The sequence below is a fragment of the Neophocaena asiaeorientalis genome, unplaced genomic scaffold (assembly GCF_003031525.2).
Source record: "Neophocaena asiaeorientalis asiaeorientalis breed wild unplaced genomic scaffold, Neophocaena_asiaeorientalis_V1.1 scaffold16, whole genome shotgun sequence".
In the NCBI taxonomy this organism is placed as follows: domain Eukaryota; kingdom Metazoa; phylum Chordata; class Mammalia; order Artiodactyla; family Phocoenidae; genus Neophocaena; species Neophocaena asiaeorientalis.
This window is the reverse complement of record NW_020175446.1, coordinates 4,186,050-4,201,794: the sequence shown is the minus strand read 5'-3', so window position 1 is coordinate 4,201,794 and position 15,745 is coordinate 4,186,050. Positions and strand designations below refer to the sequence as shown.

The 15,745-nt window shown below is 40.0% G+C and overlaps 1 protein-coding gene across 2 annotated transcripts in view; it reads right to left on the bottom strand.

Annotated features, from left to right (window-relative positions):
- AGPAT5 (1-acylglycerol-3-phosphate O-acyltransferase 5) overlaps positions 1 to 15,386 on the bottom strand; it is a 62,021-nt gene extending 46,635 nt beyond the window's left edge. For both annotated transcript variants that reach the window (XM_024768076.1, XM_024768077.1), the window contains exon 1: positions 14,895 to 15,386. In XM_024768076.1, the coding sequence (XP_024623844.1) occupies positions 14,895 to 15,113 (219 nt within the window). In that variant the 5' untranslated portion in view covers positions 15,114 to 15,386. The remainder of the gene's footprint in view (positions 1 to 14,894) is intronic.
- Positions 15,387 to 15,745: the final 359 nt, after the last annotated feature.

Here is a 15,745-nt window from a genome sequence, read left to right as displayed (position 1 = left end):
GGTCTCATGGAGGTCCTCATCTCAGCACCAAGAACCAGCCCTATCCAACAGCCTACAAACCCCAGTGTAGGAAACCTCAGGCCAAACAACCAGTAAGACAGGAACACAGCCCCACTCATTAAAAAAAAAAAAGAGAGAGATGGCAAAAAAAATATGTCACAGATGAAGGAGCAGGGTAAAAACCTACAAGACCAAATAAATGAAGAGGAAACAGGCAATCTACATAAAAAAGAATTCAGAGTAATGATAGTAAAGATGATCCAGAATCTCTGAAACAGAATGGAGGCATGGATTGAGAAAATATAAGAAATGTTTAACAAAGATCTAGAAGAACTAAAGAACAAAAAAACAGATATGAAGAACACAATAACTGAAATGAAAAATACACTAGAAAGAATCAATAACAGAATAACTGAAACAGAAGACAAATAAGTGAGCTGGAAGACAAAATGGTGGAAATAACTGCCGAGGAGCAGAATAAAGAAAAAAGAATGAAAAGAACTGAAGACTATCTCAGAGACCTCTGGGACAACACTAAATGTGCCAACATTCGAATTATAGGGGTCCCAGAAGAAGAAGAGCAAAAGAAAGGATCTGAGAAAATATTTGAAGACATTATAGTTGAAAACGTCCCTAACGTGGGAAAGGAAATAGTCACCCAAGGCCAGGAAGCAGAGTCCCATACAGGATAAACCCTAGGAAAAACACACCAAGACACATATTAATCAAAATAACAAAAATTAAATTCCAAGAAAAAATATTAAAAGCAGCAAGGGAAAGACAAAAAATACCATACAAAGGAATCCCCATAAGGTTATCAGCTGATTTTTCAGTGGAAACTCTGCAGGCCAGAAGGGAGTGGCAGGATACACTTAAGGTGATGAAAGAGAAAAACCTACAACCAAGTTTACTCTACCCAGCAAAGATCTCATTCATATTCGATGGAGGAGTCAAAAGCTTTTCAGACAAGCAAAAACTAAGAGAATTCAGCACCACCAAACCAGCTTTACAAGAAATGCTAAAGAAACTTCTCTAAGCCGGGAAACACAAGAGAAGAAAAAGACCCACAAAAACAAACCCAAAACAACTAAGAAAATGGTAATAGGAACACACATATCGATAATAACCTTGAATGTAAATGGACTAAATGCTCCAACCAAAAGACACAGACTGGCTGAATGGTTACAAAAACAAGACCCATCTATATGCTGTGTACAAGAGACCCACTTCAGACCTAGGGACACATACAGACTGAAATTGAGGGGATGGAAAAAGACATTCCATGCAAATGGAAATCAAAAGAAAGCTGGAGTAGCAATAGTCATATCAGATAAAACAGACTTCAAAATAAAGACTGTTACAAGAGGTAAGGAGGGACACTATATAATGATCAAAGGATCAACCCAAGAAGATATAACAATTATAAATGTTTATGCACCCAACAAAGGAGCACCTCAATACATAAGGCGAATGCTAACAACCATGAAAGAAGAAATCGACAGTAACACAATAACAGTAGGGGACTTTAACACCCCACTTTCACCAATGGACAGATCATCCAAAATGAAAATAAATAAAGAAGCACAAGCTTTAAATGACACAATAGACCAGATAGATCTAATTGATATTTATAGAACATTCCACCCAAAAGTGGCAGAATACACTTTCTTCTCAAGTGCACATGGAACATTCTCCAGGATAGATCACATCCTGGGTCATAAATCAAGCCTTAGAAAATTTAAGAAAATTGAAATCATATCAAGCATCTTTTCTGACCACAATGCTATGAGACTGGAAATCAGTTTACAGGAAAAAAACTGTAAAAAACCACAAATACATGGAGGCTAAACAGTGCACTACTAAATAACCAAGAGACCACTGAAGAAATCAAAGAAGAAATTAAAAAATACATAGAAACAAATGACAACAAAACCACGACAACCCAAAACTGATGGGACACAGCATAAGCAGTTCTAAGAGGGAAGTTTATAGCAATACAATCTCACCTCAAGAAACAAGAAAAGTCTCAAAGAAACAATCTAACCCTACATTTAAAACAACTAGAAAAAGAAGAACAAAGAAAACCTAAAGTCAATAGAAGGAAAGAAATCATAAAGATCAGAGCAGAAATAAATGAAATAGAAATGAAGAAAACAATAGCAAAGATCAATAAAAGCTGGTTCTTTGAGAAGATAAAGCCAGACTCATCAAGAAAAAAGGGAGACAACGCAAATCAATCAAATTAGAAATGAAAACGGAGAAATCACACTTGACACTGCAGAAATACAAAGGATTATACGAGACTGCTACAAACAACTATATACCAATAAAATGGACAACCATGAAGAAATGCACAAATTCTTGGAAAGGCACAACTTTCCAAGACTGAACCAGGAAGAATTAGAAAATATAAACAGACCTATCACAAGTAATGAAATTGAAACCATAATTAAAAATCTTCCAACAAACAGAAGTCCAGGACCAGATGGCTTCACAGGTGAATTCTATCAAACACTTAGAGAAGAGCTAACACCTATCCTTCTCAAACTCTCCCAAAAAATTGCAAAGGGAGAAACACTCCCAAATTCATTCTACGAAGCCACCATCACCCTGCTACCAAAACCAGAAAAAGATATCACAAAAAAAGAAAATTATAGACCAATATCACTGATGAACATAGATGCAAAAATCCTGAACAAAATACTAGCAAACAGAATCCAACAGCACACTAAGGATCATACACCATGATCAAGTGGGGTTTATCCCAGGGATGCAAGGATTCGTCAATATATGCAAATCAATCAATGTGATACACCATATTAACAAATCAAGGAATAAAAATCATATGATCATCTCAATAGATGCAGGGAAAGCTTTCGACAAAATTCAACACCCATGTATGATAAAAACCCTGCAGAAAGTAGGCATAGAGGGAACTTTCCTCAACATAATAAAGGCCATATATGACAAACCCACAGGAAGCATCATGCTCAATGGTGAAAACCTGAAAGCATTTCCACTAAGATCAGGAACAAGACAAGGATGTCCACTCTCACCACTCTTATTCAACATAGTTTTGGAAGTCCTAACCACAGCAATCAGAGAAGAAAAAGAAATACAAATTGGAAAAGAAGAAGTAAAACTGTACTGTTTGCCTATGACATGATACTATACAAAGAGAATCCTAAAGATACCACCAGAAAACTACTGGAACTAATCAATGAATTTGGTAAGGCTGCAGGATACAAAATTAATGCACAGAAATCTCTAGCATTCCTATACACCAACAACGAAAAATCAGAAGGAGAAATTAAGGAAACACTCCCATTTACCACTGCAACAAAAAGAATAAAATACCTAGGAATAAACCTGCCTAAGGAGGCGAAAGACTTGTACTCAGAAAACTATAAAACACTGATGAAAGAGATCAAAGATGACATAAACAGATGGAAAAATTTATCATGCTCTTGGACTGGAAGAATCAGTATCGTGAAAATGACTATACTACCCAAAGCAATATACAGGTTCAATGCAATCCCCGTCAAACTATCAATGGCATTCTTCACAGAATTAGAACAAAAAATTTAACAATTCGTATGGAAACACAAAAGACCCTGAATAGCCAAAGCAATTTTGAGAAAGAAAAAGGGAGCTAGAGGAATCAGGTTCCCCAACTTCAAACTATACCAGAAAGCTACAGCAATCAAGACAGTACAGTACTAGCACAAAAACAGAAATACAGATCAGTGGTACAGGATAGAATGGCCAGAGATAAACCCACGCACATATGGGCACCTAATTTACGAAAAAGGAGGCAAGAGCATACAGTGGAGAAAAGACAGCCTCTTCAATAAGTGGTGCTGGGAAAACTGGACAGCTACATGTCAAAGAATGAAATTAGAACACTTCCTAACACCATACACAAACATAAACTCCAAATGGATTAAAGACTTAAATGTAAGACCAGACACTATAAAACTTTTAGAGGAAAACGCTCTGTGACATAAACCACAGCAAGATCTTCTTTGACCCACCTCCTAGAGTAGGAAATAAAAACAAAAATAAACAAATGGGACTTAATTAAACTTAAAAGCTCTTGTACAGCAAAGGAAACTATAAACAAGACAACCTTCAGAATGGGAGAAAACATTTGCAAATGAAACAACAAAAGATTAATCTCCAAAATATACAAACAGCTCATGGAGCTCAATATCAAAAAAACAAACAATCCAGTTAAAAAAATGGGCGGAAGATCAACATCACTATTTATTAGAGAAATGCAAGTCAAAACTACAATGAGGTATTACCTCACATCAGTCAGAATGGCCATTGTCAAAAAATCGAGAAACAATAAATGACAGCAAGGGTGTGGAGAAAAGGGAACCCTCTTGCACTGTTGGTGGGAATGTAAACTGATACAGCCACTATGGAGAACAGTATGGAGGTTCCTTAAAAAACTAAAAATAGAACTACCATATGACCCAGCAATCCCACTACTGGGCATACACCCTGAGAAAACTGTATTTCAAAAAGTGTCATGTACCACCATGTTCACTGCAGCACTATTTACAATAGCCAGGACACGGACGTAACCTAAGTGTCCATTGACAGATGAATGGATAAAGAAGATGTGGCACATATATACAATGGAATATTACTCAGCCATAAAAAGAAATGAAATTGAGTTATTTGTAGTGAGGTGGATGGACCCGGAGTCTGTCATACAGAGTGAAGCAAGTCAGAAAGAGAAAAACAAATACCCTATGCTAACACGTATATATGGAATCTAAAAAAAGATGGTATTGATGAACCTAGTTGCAGGGCAGGAATAAAGAGGTAGACATAGAGAATGGACTTGAGGACATGGGGTGGGAGGTCGAAGCTGGGGCGAAGTGAGAGTAGCATGGACATATATACACTAACGAATGTAAAATAGTTGGCTGGGGGGAAGCAGCAGCATGGCACAGGGAGATCTCCTCGGAGCTTTGGGATGACCTAGAGGGGTGGGAGGCTCAAGAGGGAGGGGATATGGGGACACGTGTATGCATATGGCTGATTCGCTTTGTTGTGCAGCAGAAACTAACCCAGTACTGTGAAGCAATTCTACTCCAATAAAGATCTATTTTTTAAAAAATTTAAATAATGGGCATGTCTCACAGGATTTACAGTGTCAATCATACAGAAAACATAGCGCTGCAAACTTTATCTCCCATAAAACCCAATATATCCCACTTTAAAATAAAACAAGCATGTTGAGGGTGAAAAGGAAACCACAAAAATAAGCACAGTCATCTAATGTCATGACAAACAATTCCCAACGGTGAATATAATCAGTACATGCATTGCCACCAGAACAACGTCTGGCCGCTATCTGGTCCGGCTCTCTGATTTCACACTTTAGCAGGCTGAGGCACAGAACCACCAAGTTGCTTTGTTCAGTGACCCATGATCAGTTAATGGGCACCACCAGTTTAAGATGCCACACCTCCACTACTTGGGCTTAGTCCATATACTACATACCACGCTGGCTTTAAAATGCCACAGTTTTCCACTTTGTTTACAGACACAAACATGAACTGAAAAGCTTTGCAGGAAAGCCATCTCTGCAATCCCTGTAAAACTCACTAATTTTCCCCATCCCTAAATGGCTTCCAAACAATCGACATTTTCTATATTTAGCTTATCTCAGTAACAAAGTTAAACATGCCCAGTGTTTAAAAATAGATCTTCAGTGGTTATCTAGAGAAAGTAAGATAAGTAATGAATTCTGGTGGGCAAAACAGATGGGCAAAATGTGAAAGGAACAAAATCTTAATTCCTAGCCATTGAAGGGAAAATAATACATACATAGTTCATACTTATTAAAGTTTATTTTTCAGTATGCATCTTGCTGAAATAAAAGCTATTTCCAATTAAGATGCAAAAGAAGATGGTAAGCCTCTGACATAACATAATTTAGGATCTCAACGTAGATATTTGGATTGATTGCCTCTTAAGTTGTTTCTTTTTTATTTGTCATTATCACTTGTTTGGAATTCAACAGAAATAAAAAGTTACAAGGAACAGCCCTTCATATTTAAAAATTTACAAGCTCTAAAAGCAAAGTAAATGAAATGATGAACTGCAAATCTTATTGCAATAGACGCAAATTATTAAGTACTTCAAATAAATGTTGATTATCCAAAGAAAGGAATGCATGGTTACAATGTTTATGTACCACATATATGCAGTTTTTAAGGCCCTTCACTTAATTTATTTCCGAGGCTTCAATGGAAAAGCATTGCACTCTAACTTAAAATTATCAAACTTCTGTTCATTGAAGTGAAAAGGTTATTTGCTTTTAAATTTACTAACATGGAGGGCAAGTAAAAGTTTTCATTTAAGAGTACAGATTCTCAAAATACTTAATAAGACAGTTACTACTATCTTACTAACAAGTATATAATTAATAAGATAACTGTAGTGTTTTCTGAATTTAAAATTTAATAATAACTTACAAAATGCCCCTACAAATAAATTCTTAAACGACTCTGATTACCTAAAAGCCCCCTGCGCTCTCTCATTGTAGTCATCTTAGATCAGCTTTTCCGCTTGTTTACCTCCTCACAAAGCCCCCCTGCCTTCTAACCCAGACCTCAGAATTAATCTCTCCCCCTTTTGCATTACAAGGAACCCGGTCACGCTGTGCATCCTTATTTCCAACTCACATCACATCCCCCTCAAGGCCCACAGGCTCCTCAGGGGCAAGGACTGCATCCTTGTTCGACCCAGAGCCCAGCACTCAAATGCTTTTCAACAGATAGATGTTCACTGAATCAAGAAACTGCACGTTTATTTTTCACAAGTGGATAAGCTATACCTCATTTTCAACAGTAAAGAGGCGGGGAATAAACAAATACTTTAAATGCACCAGTGACGTTTTAAAGGCACCATTCTGTGAATCCTCTAGTACATGTATTTCAAATTACAACCACTTTCCGGCAGGTAATTTGTTCCTTCAAACAAGCCATGTGAAAAACACGGCTTTTTGGCTCTTCCTCATTCTCTAAGTAATTTTAAGTCATCATAATTGTTCAAGTTGGGGGTCCTCCATTTTTAAAACACTCATGTAAAGTCCCTCTGGAGAAAAATAACAATGTTCTCTCTTCATTTTATTAATTCAGTAAAAATGCTCTTTGAATGATTATCTTCATTGCGACTGACACACTAGTTACAATTCTGCTTTAGTCAAACAAGCTTGTTTATCTTGCACAAAGCGCCTTTCAGAAGACTTGGATTTAAATGTAGACACTCTCCTCTCACATGGCTCGCATCTTCACCTTGTTTTTAATTTGCTCCCATGATCTGATAAACTACTTGAAGACTCCCTCTTTTGTATCCTGAGAAGACGTGGTAAAATGGAAGCTGACGTAATCACGTGTCTAACACAGTGGACTATCTAACCAACACCACCTTGGGTACATAAGGTACAGTATTCTTCCTCTTCAAAAAAAGAAAAAAAAATTGAGATATTATTTATCTCAATAATATTCATTTCCTTTCCACATGCACATTGAAATTTTTTTAAAAAAACTTCTTTCACTGTCCTTAGATACAGATGATGCTGTAGAAGAGGATCAGAACACGCCGCCCCAAAACATGCCACTTTGACATGAGGATTATTTTGAGCCGAGGGCAACTGAGAAGCAGCACACACAGCTCTCTGCCCTCCCCTTTTCCGCCTAAAGGAGGCCTAAACTTCACTTTGTAACGGTGACATCAAAAACACTCGTAAAGCTGTTCCTTCCTAGAGGACCAGGAAAATCAGAGACAGCACCGAGATGAGTCAGCAAGCCTTACTTAACAGTCCTTATCTACCATACATTTCCTAGGGACCTTCCCACAACGTACCAGCCCTAGGAGCCCAAACCCACCTTTCCTGCACCTAGCTGTGCCTCCGCAGGTTACTGCCTTGTGCTGACTCTAACCGCCTCTTTTAGTTTCCCCTTCTTTTCTGAGAGGGGCCAGTAAAAACCCTAGCGTGTAAAATATTAAACTACACGTAATGTATCAACGCCCGTTAAATCTGTGTGCCTCTTCTCCTGCGGATCTGGCCTTGTCAGTTTGATCTGCGGGCCCAGCTACAGACAGCTCTATCTCCTCTATGCACAGCACACCAGTCACTAAGGGCCCGGGCAGAAACCCTGGGTTTAAACTGAGCCTCGGACCTGAGCACTAGTCCATCCCCTCACCAACTACGTGAACTGCAGCAGAAGTCCCTAACCTCCCCAGGCCTATTTTTCCTTACCTGTAGAGTGAATGTAATAATGGTAACTACTCACCACAGGTGTGGTGAGATAAACAAGACCACGTAAGCTACCTGCCACAACTCCTGGATCATAGGAACTGTTCCCCAAAATGTTAGCTGCTGCTCTTATTATTATTATCCAACAAAGTCAGATTGTTTACTCAAAATCGTGTTAAATGGTGAATGGATAGGAGAAACATCTATATAATTTCTCTTCCTTAAAAAAAGGTCTCTGATTACGTACAAATGCAGCCATAAAGAATTGCAGCATAAATAAGTTTGCAGATACAATTTACACTCTATGACGTTTATAATTATTTGAAATGATTTTTAAATGTATTTCTGTGCCAATGAAATATATCACTTCAAGATCAAGTACAAGACTTCCACCGTAATACACACAAAACTATGGTCTTTTTCTGCCCAATTTGAAACCTTTCCCTGAATAGTAAAAGTATGATGCCCCTCCGAAACAATGTTAAAATATAAACATAGTCATTTGTCTAATAATCAGTACACAAAAATAATTATTATGCAACATTTAAATGGAACCATACAAATCACAAGCCTCCTTTTACACATTCGTCATATCTGTCTCTCTGTATTGTCCTCATTTACAGGGCGTGTTTTTCCTGAGCATCTATGATGTCACTGAGCTCAGCAGTTTCACATATTATCTCATTTAGTCTTCACAAAATAACATGACAACAAGTATTCCATTTAAGAATGAGAATGCTGAGCTGAAAAGTTGATTTATTCAAGCTGACAGAGAACAGCAAAGAACTAGGAATTACACCCAGGTTTCTCACCCAAGATCCAAAAATCTTTTGACTACAACAAAATTATTATCTGCAAAAATTCCAAATAACAAATGTCAAATGAGGCTTCCCATAAATTAGAAGCTTATGCAATTCTTTCACTTTGAACATTAACCACAAGGAGATAAGAAACTTGAGAAAAACTGACATAAAATACTTTCCTACAGAAAAATACAAATTAAGAATGAGAGCAAAGCAACATGTAAGCACACGAAGAGCTGGCATTCAGTGCATCGCATCTAACGTGGAAGAATCATTTCCTTATATTCACATACCTCCCCTCAGTTAAGCAACCACTTGCATTCAGTTGTAGTACTCCTGTATTTCCTCAGCTCTTTGCTCATTTTGTCATTTTGTAACATCTCATTATACCTTCAGTTAAAAAAAAAAAGGGTACTTCCCTGGTGGTGCAATGGTTAAGACTCAGCGCTCCCAATGCAGGGGGCCCGGGTTCGATCCCTGGCTAGGGAACTAGATCTCACATGCATGCCGCAACTAAGGAGCCCATGTGTCGCAACTAAGGAGCCCGTGAGCCACAACTAAAGGAGCCCACGAGCCGCAACTAAAGGAACCCACCTGCCGCAACTAAGACCTGGCACAACCAAATAAATAAATAAATAAATAAATAAATTTTAAAAAACTGACCTCTTTCTAACTGCTAAACTGTGCGCTGAGAGTAGAGACTAATTTATCAATGGAAATGCTAGTGCCTCACATGTGGTTAGCACTTAACATAACTCCCCTTTCCAGGTACCACCCGTCTCATTTCTTTCTGCTTCCAACTATCACTTACACTTACACACACATACAGCCCTCTAAATCCCCATGCAACACTTGCTTATTTGGGGTTTTCACTGCTAGACCATGCAAAGAAGCAGAGGAAACAAAGCTTACAGAATTGCTTACCTTTAAAAATTGCAAAAAGTACAGGTTTTTACTGACAAGTAAACAAAGCCTTCTCTGCATTGCTAGCTGTTCCAGAATCCCCTCTTTTATAAGGTCTCTGACCTTATTCTCAGTCTTACTTCTGTGGGTAGAGTGCATGTTTTCTCCCCCATCTATTAAGTAAAGAAAGCAAATTGACTCAGTCCACCTGTTGACCCTGTTAGATCAAAACTTGTCAACTAGAGGGCCATTCAAGAGCCCCCATGCCTTAAAAGTGAGATTCTCATCCACATTTCCACAGAAACACAGACCACTGTTCCCTGCAGAGTGCTCTGCCCTTTTGTTAAAAGGGAACAATCAAGGCAAGTCACTCTCCACTTTATTGCCACCTCCGTGGGGCTACAATCTTGTAAAGGGGATAACATATATATTAAAATAAGCTAATGCTATGTTAATATTACATATAAGTGATCCTGACATGGAGACGGGGTGAGATCATGACAGATGAGGAAAAGCTGCCCGAGTTGGAAGGAAGTGTACAGAGGAGTCTAAAAGCACATTCTTGAGAATGCACTGGTAATTTAGGGGAGGGACTGGTGAGGAAGCAGTAGTTGGGCTATGGTGAAATCAGTGAATGGGAAAGCTGGCCAGGGAAGAATTCAGACAGCCTTGAATGCCATGCTTAGGAGTCTTCATCTTCATTCAGTTATCAGTTGAGAACCTCTTTTCCCTTAACACACCATGCTACTCCTGCTTGAAGTAAAAACTCACAGAGGTTCATAACAATTGATATGGCTTCTTGAATAACCCAGCAGAGTCACATTCCCTTTGCAGCACAAAGCTAATAAACACAAACACTCCACTTTCAGTATTATCCTCTACTGTAACTGTCTGCCAGTTACAGTAGAAGGCACTCCTAGAAGGCACACCTTGAGAGTGGGGCTGTTCTCTCAACAAATATAACCACACCACCTAGCAAAGCATATTTAGAAAATGGACCCTGAAGCTAGACTGCCTTGGACTAAATCCTGGCTTGACCATTACAAGTGTGAACTCCCGGTGCCTTAGTTCTCTAATCTGTAAAGTGGGAAAAACAGCGCCTATCTGGTAAGGATGAGATGACTCACATAAGACAACAGTACCTGGCACACAGTCAGCGCTCACTAAATGCTAGGTGTGTTGCTAACACAATCCTCTCCTTTCCACTCCGTATCCAATTACAAAGCCCCATCAGCTACCTTAAAATACTTCTGGGATTTTTTCCATTCTCTCCGTGCCCACTCTTTCCACGACTCTGACCATAATCTCTCACCTAGATTAATACAATACTTCCCAAACTGGCCCTTTTCAGAGCTCAATGCATATGTTACTTGCTCAGGGACATTTCCCCAAACCCCCAACCTCTACCCACTAGGTTAACAAAGTCACAGAGTACTTATATTTTGTGTCCCACTAGAATGTGAGTTCCATGAGGGCAGGGACCTTGTCTATGTTTTTCTTCATTCCATCCCATATAGTCCAGCACAGGACCTGGAATTCAGGGCACACTCCAATATCAGATGAATGAATAAAGAGCGGGTTCTGAGACGTTACTACTTAGTTTTGGATCGTCTAACTACTAATATTAACCTGTTTAAAAAACTATAATAAAATGAGAAAATATCAAAGGAAAAATTAACTTATAATTCCATTTAAGAAGAGCCCACTCTCAATGTATTCAGTTCTACAAAATTAGACAAATTTACGAAAGAGGGAAAGTAAATTGTGTATAGAGAGTCATATTTTCTTTTGCTTTCCATAACAATGGCACAGAGGTGTCCCCATAGGTTATGGTATATTTAGTGTTACTATAAAACCCATCCAAGAAGTTAATTTAATGGAGAAGGAGTCTTCCCACAATTCATACATTTATATAAAAGCTCTTGGCAGAAATCCAAAGTTACACACCAAACTGTTGCAGGCCTAGGAAAGGTGTGTGTAGGTAAGGGGAACTTTAACTTTCTCAATATATTTTTGCAGTGTTTGAATATTTTATTGTACCTGTGACTCATAACAGAAAAATAAGATATTTTTAAAAATCTTGCACAAATGCAAACTAAAATAACTGTCTTGCGCAGTCCAGGATTTATGTTTATAGAAAGTATAGAAACAAGGTTCTAATTACATTTCTCTAAGAGTTTCTTATATGTCTATTCCCTGGCCAGACTTAAATTGTGTTAGACTGGAATCACATTTGATTGAGAAATGTTTAATTTCCTCTTAAAGGTTTGTGTCATTTTACTTAAGCAAACCCAGAAGCACATCCAGATCTCCCTGGCTCTGTTACTCCCAGTTAAACTGTAGGAAGGTCTTTAAAGGTCTTAACATGAATGATAAATAAGCAGAGAAAAAAAAAAGTAAGGATACAAGCAACAATTTATATTCTATCTAGAACTACTGATATTTGAGAAGAATCTGGGCAACATTTTAGCAGAAATGCAGAAAGAATCCAGACTTGAAAAAAAAGGTGTTGGACTTGTGAGGTCCCTTCTCTGATTCTAAATAAACATGTTTCATTCAAATACAACAGTTTAGCTGCTTTTTCAACAAGATACAGAATACAAATTTAATTCATTAAGAGTTTAGGACTATTTTTCAGGATACAGTGCTATCAAAAGAAAGAACTAGTTATAAATGGCCGCTAGACATGAAGGCCTTGAGGGTTTCTGAGGAAACTGAAACAATCTTTCAAGTAAGTGTATAAATTATTAGAGAAGTTAAGGGTATTCTAACTGAACACATTATATATATAAAACGTTAAAATCTTAGACTTAAATTCTATGTTTTTCTTTCAGTGTTATTTGAACTAATTTATACTTGAAGCAGGTCAGCTGAAAAACTAAATTTATTTTATATCAAATTTTACTTTTGATTGTTATAATGTATCATGTTAGCATTTGGGGAAGTGGGGATTAACAGACAGACCATTAGTGTAAAATATATTTTAAAGTACTGACTTCAGCAGGAAGAAAATGGTGACTAAAATATTTAGAGGGTGTTAATGACGAGGCATGTTGCATATGCCTAGAAATAAATATCACTAGATATTTTGGCCTGCAAATATCAATGATCAGTTTTTGTTGTATTCCAGTAGAAGGAGGGGAAAGAGCAACAAAAAAAATTTTTTTAATAAAGAAAAATGAATTCTGATATTTAGAAGATTATAACTGAATACTGGTTCTTCATGTATTTATAAAAGGATGCCTGACGGCCCTCAATTATAATTCAAAGTTTTATTTCACGCAGGTTCCTTGATGAAGTTTGTTAGGAATCCTAGAACTGAGTGTCCGTTGATCATCATCAGATTAAACTTTTTAAAAACCATGTGCTGAGAACTCAAACAATAAATTGGAGGTCCATACGGAACAAATATAAGGTAAGATACACAATTTGAGAAATACTGTGAAATTTTACAGTCATTTTTTTAAAATAAGAAACTCGCTAAACACACATTACTTCAATGGTATATGTTACATTGCATGGGACATATTATATGCTTTTAACGAAAATTTTAAAACCCGCCATAGGTAGAATTACTCTTCTAAGAGGTAAATGACTGTCGTATATTCTGATCCTGTATCCTAGCCCAGGCCAGTTGTCATATGATGTGAAATTAAATACTTATCATGATAAAACCATACATTTAGACAAATGTGGTGAGGTAAGAACAGAGTGGGGAAATGACTGGTCTGAATTAGTGAAACTTTTAAATGTGGCCCATTGAAAAAGTCAATTATCAGGAAACCAGTATCTGGAAAAGCGATCTTTCTTTCTTTCCTAGGAAACACTTATAGATACTGATTTAAACACAGTCCCTGCCTTCTAGTTCCCTTCCCCCAAACCTCCAACTGGGGCAAACGCATAGAGTCATCAGGAATCAACAGCAATGCAACTATAAATTCAAAATGGTAGCTGGTGGACAAAAGGGTGAAAGCAGCTGCTCTAGGGGAAAAAAAAAAGACAAAAAGACAAAATAATGCCATCCCATTCACTCCAACCCGTCCCCACCAAGAAAAGAAAAGAAGAGGACTAACTGAATATAAGGAAAACCAAGAATTAAGCTCTCTTTTTTTTTTTTTCAAATTGGAGAACAGAAGGAAAACACAACGGTTATTCCTGTGTAAGAGACTTCAAATAATTAAATGGAGTTAAAAGGGCCTTCTACTTTTGTTTGTTTTACAAATTTAATCTACAAATCCAATCTCTATAGAGAAAGAAAATAACAGAAAGTAAGCAGACAAAAGATTAGCCACACATGGAAGCCTCGTCTAAGCTGGCAAGAATTTTATCTCTGGTAAGGCTTCTACAGTAACAAATGGATTAATTTCCTTGCCCAGCTTTCACTTGTACTGCGGAAGAATGCAAAACAAAGTTGTACTTCTCGCCCAAACAGTAACACCAATCTGTTTCAAGAAAAGGTCTCCGATTTTTAAAAGTGCACTGTTCAGTTCAACCACTACCATCTTCTTAGACCAAACGCCAGAAGCTGTCAACTGCTTGCCCTATTTAAACGTTCATCTGCACCTACTTCTCCCAGCATCAAGACAGGCAGCTGCAAGAGAGGGCGAGGGCGGGCGGTGGATCCCGCTTGGGGCCGCAGAGCAGCGTTACCGCAGCTACCTAGTAATCCTGGAGTACCCGCAAGGAAGCACCTGGCCAAACCCTAAGCGAGAACGTGAAACTGCCCCCACGGTGGGAGGACGGCGTAATGGCACGTGTTCCCGGGGCCGGATCTGCCCGCCACGGCGGAGCGAGGCTACATAGCTGGACGGACGCTGGGTGGGTGGCAGCTGGGGGATGCGCCTGCGACCCCCCAGGGCCCCAGACGCAGGGAGGGGCGGCAGGTGCGGCGGGCGGGGCCTCACCTGCACGCCGGTGTAGTTCTCGAAGAAGAAAAGCACCATGCTCTGATAGATGCAGTAGAGCCGGTCGTCCACCGCCTGGTAGAAGCGCGAGGGCAGGAAGGCGGAGAGCAGCCGCCAGGCCCCCCAGGCCAGCACGTAGGTGGGAGCCGTGCCCAGGAGCACGGCGGCCGGCAGCACGCAGCACATCGAGTACATGTGGAGCACCAGGGACAGCAGCATCTTCGCGGCTCCGCACGAGGAAGGCTCCGCCGGCTCTTCCCCGCCCCGCCGCCGCCGGCCGCCCCTGAGACGCCCAGCCCGCGCCGGATCCGGCCTCCGCCCCCAGCCGCATGGGCCGCGCCGCCGCTGGACGGTGGGAGGGCTGGAGAATGAGGGGCCCGGCGCGCTGCTCCCGGCCACGGGGCAAGGGGAAGCCGCGGCCCTCGGGGGGTCGAGAGCTCAGGATCACTCACACTCCATGACCCTCGCCCGTCACCCTATGCCCCTACCGGGGGCGGGGCTCCGCGCCAACAACACGACTCCTGATTGGTCGCCCGTTACCATAGTCCCCCTCCGCGGGTGGGGCTCAGCGGCAAGAACTCGTCTCCCGATTGGTCGAGTCGTGCTGACAGTCGACACGCAACTGCCGCCCGAACGCGTGGACTGCCCGCTCTGGCTACTGCGCATGCTCCAAAGCTTGCCCTCCCCCCGCCCCCTCTCCAAAGGGAAGAGGCGACTTCCGGGTGGAGCGGGTTGAAGGTGGGTGTTGGCGGAGGAGGGGCCCGGGCGGCCTTGTGCCCCTTGGTCCGGCTCTGTGCCCCTTGGATTGGCTTGAGGGAACGCCCCACCTCCTGCTTGCACACCTGAGGGCC